The sequence below is a fragment of the Athene noctua genome, chromosome Z (genome assembly GCF_965140245.1).
Source record: "Athene noctua chromosome Z, bAthNoc1.hap1.1, whole genome shotgun sequence".
In the NCBI taxonomy this organism is placed as follows: Eukaryota; Metazoa; Chordata; class Aves; order Strigiformes; family Strigidae; genus Athene; species Athene noctua.
The window spans coordinates 6,920,651-6,930,495 of record NC_134077.1 but is presented as its reverse complement, the minus strand read 5'-3'; the positions used below and the strand labels follow the sequence as shown (position 1 = coordinate 6,930,495).

At 41.2% G+C, this 9,845-nt stretch overlaps 1 protein-coding gene across 2 annotated transcripts in view; it reads left to right on the top strand.

Annotated features, from left to right (window-relative positions):
* The first annotated feature begins 2,272 nt into the window (after window positions 1-2,272).
* The window catches only part of PIK3C3 (phosphatidylinositol 3-kinase catalytic subunit type 3), an 81,779-nt gene continuing 74,206 nt past the window's right edge, over window positions 2,273-9,845 (top strand). For both annotated transcript variants that reach the window (XM_074932298.1, XM_074932297.1), the window contains exons 1-4: window positions 2,273-2,439; window positions 4,276-4,464; window positions 4,968-5,111; window positions 7,306-7,435. In XM_074932298.1, the coding sequence (XP_074788399.1) occupies window positions 2,372-2,439; window positions 4,276-4,464; window positions 4,968-5,111; window positions 7,306-7,435 (531 nt within the window). In that variant the 5' untranslated portion in view covers window positions 2,273-2,371. The remainder of the gene's footprint in view (window positions 2,440-4,275; window positions 4,465-4,967; window positions 5,112-7,305; window positions 7,436-9,845) is intronic.

Genomic DNA, 9,845 nt, shown 5'->3' with positions numbered 1-9,845 from the left:
ATATGAGATAGTATAAAGTGACATTTTTGATTGAAATCGCATCTCTCTGCAATTTTATTGTCAAAAATGTCTTTCCTAAACATTTTGTCTTCTTTTCCCTCCCACAGACCTAACTTACTTATTTAGTTAGACACACTGGAGTCTGAGAGTGTTGGGAAATATACCACTTCAAAAACTTTTTTCAATGGCAACTTCAGTCTTCTGTAATTTTTCTTTTTTTTTTCTTGATAAACAAAACTTGAATAATGACCTGAAAATGTCTCTGTAATGGTGAAATCGATGTCAAGATTATTTAACTGATTTTAATTGAAAAAGGATCCAATTTCTTCCTGAGACAAAATAATACCCAAACAGGTACACACAGAGATATACATTGCTTAGCTTTAAAATTGTCTTTTACGTTTTTACAGTTTTTTCTTTCACTTTTTCTCCACAGCCAAGAAGAGCAATATGTTTGTTTATCTTTGTTATGGGAAGCAGAGATGTTATGTAAAAAACTGGGCAGGAACCAACCAACCAAACAGAAGCCATCAAAAATTATGAGGCAGACAATAAATGAATGGCAGATGCCAGAGCTGTAGAAACTGTAAATGTGATCAAAAAGTGACAAATTAAGATAGGAAAAGCTGGATAAAAGACTACTTTTTTTTTTTTTTTTTTAAAAAAAAGTTATTTTGACATAACCTGTGCACAGGAATTTGTTAACTTAATTATGCTTAAGTTACATTATGCATTCATGACACATGCCATCTTGGCAGCGCTGTAAAGCAAAGGCTTCATTTTAGTGATACATGGTTTTGGGTCACATTCTTCACTAACTTCCTGGTTGTTTTGGAGAAAAAGGAAGAAAAGACCTCCTGACCATGGCACCCGAGGGGAAAAAAAAATAGTGTTGAGGTAAAATAGTCCTTCTTTCCTTAAAAGAAGTGTTCTTCCCCTGCTTTGGCCTCTTTCCACATTGCTGCTGACTTGCGAGAGAAGAGGACTAGCTGATGACATATCCTTCCACATCCACCTGTTAACAGTTCTTGCTGTGAAAATGGAGGAGAGTGTGCTGGTTCCAAGTGATTTTTTTTTTTTTTTTTAATACAAGCAGCCCATGCTGGGAGAGAGCACCTCTGTCTTGATGCTTCCTCAAGACTAGCGCTGCTGTATGTACAGCGAGCTGCACCAAAACAGCACTTTTTATACTTTTTCTCAGCAGTGCTGAGAAGTTCAGTGGCTGTGGTGGACTGTAAAATACAAACCTCCTCTTTAGTCAGCCATGGCTTCTCTGCGTACATAGTAAGTGTAGGATAGCAATGGCAAGTATATTTTTGTCATTTAATAGCGCCTTCCATCCTTATTAACCCTCAAAACTCTCAGGATCATTTATAATTATACAGTTATTTACAATATGTAAGTTGTGAGTGATTTTCAGTTGTCTGTGTCAGATGCAGTCATTCTCTACTTGTATTTGCAAATTTGTTTTCTGTTAGGTGATGATCACTGATCACCTACTGCTGCTGACAGTTGAGGCTTCAGGAAAAACATGAAAAATAATCAAAAAATACTCCCAAAGTAAGCGTGGTGAGACTCACGATAAAATCACTATGATGAATTCAGCGATCAACCTGTAGTGTCAGCGTCCTGCACTGCGTTTGCTGCACGGTGGCAGAAAGCAACTGCCATTTCTGCTGGGCCTCCTTCGGAGGTGTCAGTAACGTAAAGGAAGAGCCATTAAGTATAAAGTTACCCGGTGTGTGTCTGCCCCTGGAGAAACACGAAGCATAGAGGCTGTACACCTGACAGAAGTGTCACCCGCCTTCCAGGGCACAGAAGGGTTTTGGAAACCAAGAATTTGGTTGCAGCACAGTCACAGCCTGAGGAGAGAGATGCTGAGAAATCAGAGTGCTGCTGGGCCTCCTGCTGAAAAACAGAACAGAAGCAGAACCTGGAAGGCTTCAAGCACATCACTCTGCTGGCAGCTACCGCGCAGCCCGGCCCTCTGTGCTCCCGCATGGGTCAGGCAGCCATCTCGCACCCAGCAGGGCCGGCCTCCATCTTGCCGTGCCTGTCGCTGCAGCGGCCATCTTGCGTGCCGTACAGCTGGCAGCAGCCATAGTGATGAGAGAGACGTGGGCGCAGCCATCTTGAGGCCTCGCCGGTCAGCTGACTTCGGCTGGCGGCCATCTTGGTAAGGGGTCGCTACAGCGAGAGGCAGCGGCATCCCCGCTCCTTCCTCCCTTAAGCGAAATGGCGGCGGCGGCGCATGCTCAGACGGCGGCGGCGCGGGGCCGAGGCGGCGGGGCGGGCGGCGCTCATGCCCGCGGGCTGTTGTGGCGGAGGGTTCGGGCGCTGCTGAGGCTGCGGGCGGGGACCGGTGGCAGCCATGGGCGAGACCGAGAAGCTTTATTATGTTTATAGCTGTGACCTGGACATCAACGTGCAGCTGAAGATGTGAGTGAGGCGGGGCTGGGGCTTACAGCGTACCCCTGCCCCGCTGCGGCCGGCCGGGGCTGTGTGGGAAGCGGCCCGGTCCCTGCCGCCTTGGGGGAGGCCGGACTGCCCGCCCGCTCCCCGGGGCTGTGCTGGGTCCCGAGGCCTGGCAGCCCCCGGGATCCGGCTGCGGGGCGGTGCTGGCTCTGTCTCCCCTTGCCAGCGCCGGGAGCTCCTGGATGCCGCCCCTGTGGCCGGTTTCCCTCCGGGCTCCCGGCCGGGTGGAGGCACCTTGGCCGCGTCCCTGCCCGCGTCCCCCGCCGCACCGAGCGGAGCCGGCGGGGCGGGAGGGGGGGGTCGGCCACGGGGCTGCTGCGGTAGCAGCAGGGCCAGGGTTGTAAGCTTCGCTCTAAACGCGTTATAAACGTTCATGGCGTTGTGTCCCGCAGTGCAGGACGGTGCTTGTAAGGCAAAAACTGGTTGTCAGTTCAGCGCTGGTGTCACAGCTCACCCCTCAGTGTTGGGGGACGGAGCTAAACTGCCAACACTTTTTACTACTTGTTTGAATGTTCCTTTGAAAGCAAGTTGCTCTTGGTCGGGTTTTTTGTTGTAGGAAGGTCCAGGTGCTGCAGCAGGTAAGTATGTTCCTAACTGGGCATATGCAGGTACTCTTGTTGAAGCTGGTATTACCACACGCTGAGGCACTTGCTTGTTCATTTTTCAATTCCTTAATCTTTAAATTCGGGATTTTTCAGCGTCACACCAATGCGATGTTTACATTTGCGTTAGGAGGGACGTGCCTGACTCTACAATGTAGTATACCTGCTGTTGCTACATTAAGGTATATTCCATGTTTTTGGAAAACTAACTTAGGGAAGCTTGTTTGGAGGTTGTTTAACTTCCGAATGGAAGATGATACCTGAAGTGAAAGGCATGTGTCCTCTCTGCTAATTCACTCTGCCAAACAAAAATTCAGCCAAACTAGGGGTTTTTTTAAGTGCATCAGAGTGTGTGTCATCTTAGAATGTACTATGCTAGTTTCTTGCAAGAAGACTTGTTCATATACTCTGAAGTGGTTTTGTGGTACTGATAGATTTTTGTTTTCTGGAAGATCTTTCGTGGTGTTCCATCACCACCACAATTTGGTTTTTGTTTTCACATCTGCATCTGCAGTCAGATATTTAATATGTATAATTGTTTTCATCATGGTATAGCTGAGGCCTGAGAAATTCTATCAAATTACTCTTAACACTAGCATCCTGCAAATTGTTGCAGGGCTTTAATCAAGTTTGATTTGAACAGACTGATTAGTTGAAGTTCCATTTGTTCTTCATTTGAGGGATAACTGACATCCAAAGCCAGTTATACGTCTCACATTTCATATAGCTTAACAATAAGAGTGTTCTTATCATAAGTGCTTTTGTTGTTTTTTTCTTATTCAGGTAGTAGTTGGAGCACGTGTAATCTTAATGTTTATTTTTTAATAATAGCAGCATACATCTACATCATCTTACTGTTTCCCTGCATAAGGTACCTCATGTGATGCTGTTAGCTTTTACTACAACCTGTAGATTCTCTATCTCCACTGAAAAGATAAACAAGTAATTCTTTTCCCATCTTCCCCCCCCCCAAATCATTACATTAATAAATAATGTATTTATTCATCACTTCACGTCCTGGGTTTCTCTCTGGTACTTGGATTTCGCTACTGGCTAGTAATGCAAAGTGAGGATAGCCTCAGTACTCAGGTAATCTAAATACAAGATATGGAAATAGAATAGGATTTTTACTGTGGATAAAATAAATTTTGGTTTGTTTATTTTTTCCCTTTCCCTTCCTCTTCCCCTCCCCACCTAGAGGAAGTCTGGAAGGGAAGAGAGAACAGAAGAGTTACAAAGCTCTCTTAGAAGATCCAATGCTGAAGTTCTCAGGACTGTATCAAGAAACTTGCTCTGACTTGTATGTAACTTGTCAGGTGTTTGCAGAAGGGAAGCCTCTTGCTCTTCCTGTTAGAACTTCCTACAAGGCTTTTAGCACTAGGTGGAAGTAAGTGGCTGACTTTTATTTGATACTCCTCTTAGTTACTGGGGCATCAAGTTATGTGAATAAATTATGGTTTTTATTTGTGTCAAAAAGATTTGTGTTCTGTTGTCTTCTTCAAGTAACTTACATTTTTGCAAGTCTCTGTATGGTTATTAAGTGTTGCCCTGGTGGTATGAAACAACTGTTTTGTGTAATGGATAATAAAATTGTTTCTTGTGTGTTTGGGCATGGGTCACTACTTAAATAACTTCTGGGGCCTTGACTAGCACACTTTTGTACTGTTTACTGGATAGACTGATCTTTGGTACTTGTCAAGCTAGAGTATTTTTCCTGTAGTCTCTAGCCTTTTAATCATGCTCAAGACAAGTATTTGGTTAAAGCCCAGAGAAAAATAGTCCATCTGCCCTTAGAAATTCACATTATAAGGAGAATCTAGGTTGTATAAACTCATACAGAGTAACTTAAATTCTAAAGCTTTATGACTAATAGAAAGTGTTCCTCTGCAGCTGGAATGAATGGCTGAAACTGCCTGTGAAGTATCCAGACTTGCCTCGCAATGCACAAGTGGCTCTGACCATCTGGGATGTGTATGGACCTGGTAAAGCAGTTCCTGTGGGAGGAACAACGGTCTCGCTCTTTGGGAAATATGGGTATACTGCTTTTTCTTCTGTGGTACAGACTTGAGGCTCACTTGTGAATAGTAAGGTAGCAGTTGTTATAAGAGATTTTTTTAATTATTTTTTTTTTAAATCAGGTTTGCAGATCCATGTTTGAGAAATCAGATGATTTACTTTGTTTCTTCCTGAGTGTAACTTCATGCATGCTACAGAGTTGTAAAAAAAAAGTCTTCTCCTGTATAACACCAAAATTCAGACCTTGTTTTAGCTCTGTAAGCTTGGATTTTAAAATAACAGATGCAGAAATCACTTCATATTGTGCTTCTGTAATGCATGGATGCCAGTACTGATTACTTAACATTATTAGTTGGCTTGCAAATGGGCTGCTAATGCAGTGTTATTTGTAAGGAATAAAGTGCAACTCAATAAATCAAGAGTTTTCAAAATTAATAATATGTGATTCACTAGACGGTGGATTTAATAAATTTGTGGGTGATAGCACTACAAGTGTGATGGAAGGTACAGTACATCAAAAGGATCTTGACTAAGTGCAAAGGCAACTGAAAAAAAAAATAGGATGCAGTTTAAGAAAAAGTATGAGGTACTGGTACTTTTTTGGGGATTCTAGTCAAATGCAGAATGGAGAGAGCTGCCCAGGAAAGCAGGAAGAGATTTGGTGTTTAGAGTGAATCTTAATTTTTGTGTGATTCACCATCACAATGTTCTTGTGAAATGTGCAAACAACATTGAATATATGAACAGTTGTTCAGTTGTGTGCATCAGGGACAATGTTGTATCCTTTTTGTCTGACTCATCCATCTGGGGGTATGTTCAGTTCTACTTAACTGACTTTAAGCAAGTTGCTGAGTACCGGGAGCCTAAGGGAGTCCATATCATTGATTGCCTAGCAAATAGGTAGAGGAGGAGCAATGACTAGTGAGGCTGAAGAAGAAACTATAAGGAACACTTTTCGACTATGTAGGCAGCATTGGAAAATGGGAAGAAATAGCCTTTTCTTTGTCTCAGTGGTGGATAAGAAGAAATAAGGCTAATCTGAAGAGCAGGAAGAGTTTAGGTTAGCATTAGGAAAAGCAGTTCTTGTGATACTTGAATGCAGAAAACAGCTGTAGAAAGAGCTTGTAGCTCTGTCACTGAAGATACTGCTTTGACAAAAAGACTGACATTGTCTTAGTGCAGAAGATAGAACTGAATCAATTGGACTGTGCCCCAAAGACTGCTGGCAGTTTTTAAGGTATTGGAGCATAATTCCTGGAAAAAGAATTTATAAAAGTAAATTTAATTTATTTTCAGCGTGTGGGGCCTAGGGAAGATAGATGGGCAGAAAGCAGCAAATAATTTTGAAGTTTTGTATTTGCTTGTAAATGGAAACCCTTGTAGTAGTATTCCACAAAGTGATGGGTAAATTCAAGGTCAGATAGTCCTTCTAACTGATATTTCTCATTTTTAATGGTTGATTTTTTTAAAAGTGTTCCTTCCAGTTGTATTTACCTGAAGTTGTTAAGAGGTAAGTGATCACGTCTCACTGGCAAAAGTAACGCACTTTATTTCTTGGGGGACCTTTTATAGGTGGATCACCATAAATACACAAGAGAAGCAGGGTTTTGCAGAGAAAAGGTGTGGTCAGTTACTCTAAAAAGTTCTGTTCACCGCAGTTTCAATTAGCAATTCAATTTCAAGCACAGATGAGGAAAATGGTGTGTGGAGGGCCATGGTGTGGTTTTTTTTTTATTTGGCAGCTCAGAAGGCTGCTTTTTATCAGTCGGCCTTCATATGAAACTTAGGTAGTTTTTTAGTTTAAATTTTTTCAGACTGGCAGACCTAAAGTCAGTATTGTAATTTACAAGTCAAGAGGAATACTTCCTGATTCATTGCAAGTAATAAAACTAGGAAGGTCAAGATCTGTCCTCAGTTTGCATTTGTACCACCCCACTGACTTTGGGAATTACACATTTTTCTTCCACTTGCCAAATAAGTTATCTCAGACTTACTCATTTTCTTCTAAACTCTGTATGCTAATAAAAATGACAGCTGTAGAGGGCACAAGGTGCAAGACACTTCTGCAGCAGTTAAATTATGCATGGCAGTCTGTGTTTGTAAGTTTGGCAAAGGAAGCAACTCCATTTTCTTGCAGCTGCTGCTATACTTTGATTCCTGACAATTGTGTTACTTTGAATTTACTGGAGCAATTCTGCATTTTTCCCTGCAGTATGTTTCGTCAAGGAATGCATGATTTGAAAGTCTGGCCCAATGTAGAAGCTGATGGCTCAGAGCCCACCAAAACTCCTGGGAGAACCAGCAGCACAGTCTCTGAAGATCAGATGAGCCGCTTGGCAAAGGTAATGGCAAGTGACCTCTTAGATGTATGTGAAAAGTTTGCATTTCCATTGCAGTGAAATGAAGACAGGCTTAATGAAGACAGACGTCTTGTTTTCTCAACTGAAAGATATCTTCCTTTGATTGTTTACATATTTCACAGCATTTATACAGATGAGCATATTCATTTGCTTCTGAAGTATTTTTTTTAAAAGGGGACAGTAAATACCTTTTTAATAGACATAATATTCTGTTGTAAGAATTTAACATCGTAATTCTTCGTAAAGAATGAAGATGGGACCATGCTTTGAACATGCTTGAAACCAAAATTTCATCAGGTTCAGTAAGAACAGCTCCCAACAGTATCTTGTGAGGACAGTCCAGTTGTTTCTCTTTAGCTATCCTTTAAGGCTGGCTGGTGTAGTGTTCAGGTGTGTATGACATACCTTTACACTAGAAAGAATCTCATTAGAACTGCAACAATTAACTGAAGTTTTGTTCATTTAAGCTCATGGATATGCGTGTATATTAGTATTTTCTTCTCCCAGCTTGATGGCAGAGTGTTTTTGCCATCAAAAGTACTCCTGGAATTGATCAGTAAATGTTAGTTCTTGAAGTGTTTTACTAGCTGATGCCCTCATTCTTTAGGTAAGCTTACCCCAAACTTGCCAAATGGCTCAATCCACTTACTCAGTATTCTTCTTAATTTTGGTCTCCTAGGTTTCATCCTCAGAATTGTGCAACTCCCAGTGAAAGACAGGTCTAGTGTTAGAAATTTGTCCATTTTCTCATCTAGAGAGATGCAATAAACTAACTTTGATTTAGCGTCTTTCTTTATTAGTCTAGTTCACCTTGAATGTATAATGGAGAACTCATTAAAGCTTTCTGCCAGAGGTGGTGCTCCATTTCTTGATCATAGTAGAATAAATCCCCTCCAGCCTCAGGAGGCTCTGTAGACAGACACTAAATATCAAGGCTTGTTTATAGTTCATCAGATAGTTACATGATGCAGACATTGGGTCTCTGAGAAATGGTTTTACTGTGTAGGCCTTCCCTTTCATGTTAGTTCTGTTATACAAACATGACTATATCCTACCAGTGTTTTTTTTTTCCTCTTCACTCCCTTATGCTCCCTAGCTCAAGAAATACAAATAGTGTAGAGTATTTCAGTCTTAATGAAAGTTAAGACTGACTCCTGACTCTTTTCTACCCTGTTCTTTTGGTATATAGGAGATTAGGGCTCAAGGCTGCTCAGGAAAAGGAGGGAGTTCTCCTTTTACATCCCAGTTGAAAATTCTAGTTGATGGCTAATAAAAAGCTAATAACATCACTGTCTCCATCTTTTCTTCTGAAGCTGTTTTGGGAGATTAATTTCTGAAAGATCAGAGTGTTTTAACTTTGTTGTGTTCATTTATAAAAACAGTTTACCATCAGATGCTAGCAAAGTGACTAGGGTTTCTAGGTAGTGTGTCTGTGAGAGCTTGCATTTGCACAGCTGTTTACACAGCAGATGAGTTCTTGTGATGTATTATTCCTAAATAGCCATTGTTTGAGCACAGTCAGCTTCAGTTTTTCTATGACTTATCAGTTGCTCAGTGCTTCCAGATGCTACTGTATGTGAAGGTACACTTAAATATAGGTAAGAGGAGTTGGACTAATTAAATACAAGATGTGTTTGTGTGGACTTTGCTAGTCTTGGTTTGGCTTGTTTTTTTTGTTTGTTGGACAGACTTTTAAGTGTTACGCTGTTGATTGATGTCTGATACCAGAGGCCAAATTTGTCCTCCAGACAGTAAGTAACTTTTGATGAGGGCTTGCTGAAGGTCCTTTTCTCCATCTAAAAAATAACTTTTTCTTTTCTTGACGTGCTTGTGAGTCCACATGTGTGTATTTGTGTGGTATTTATTATTATGGGGAATTTATATGAAGTCAGTGACTGGCTGCTGGAGGAGTTGCATCCTTTTACCTTAAACAGCTGATACTATGGCAAGTCTCTTATTCCATGTTGAGGTGTCATATGGTGGCACTCTGACAAAACATGTGAAAGTTGCTTGCAAAATTGCTACTGATGAAAAAGCCATGGATTTGCGTCCTGGGGGTCATTGTGAATGCGGATTTTTGCCTGTACTGAGGAATATTAATGGTAAGAGTGTGGAATACCTTAGTGCACTCAAATATTAATGATATTAAGATGTTTCTCCCATGAATGGTGTGTTAATTCATTCTACTTGAACAAAAAGTACTATTAAGTTCTCTATGATCCATTAATTTCCCTCACACCTTGTGCTGGCTGAATGAAATTAGGTAATAACAATGGTGAGATAGTATCAAAAGGGATAACTCTTATTTAAGTAGCTGATGATGAATGCTACTTTCCATGAAGGGAATGCACTAGCCTCTCTCTTATTTTAACCTTTAAATGTTAATCCGAGA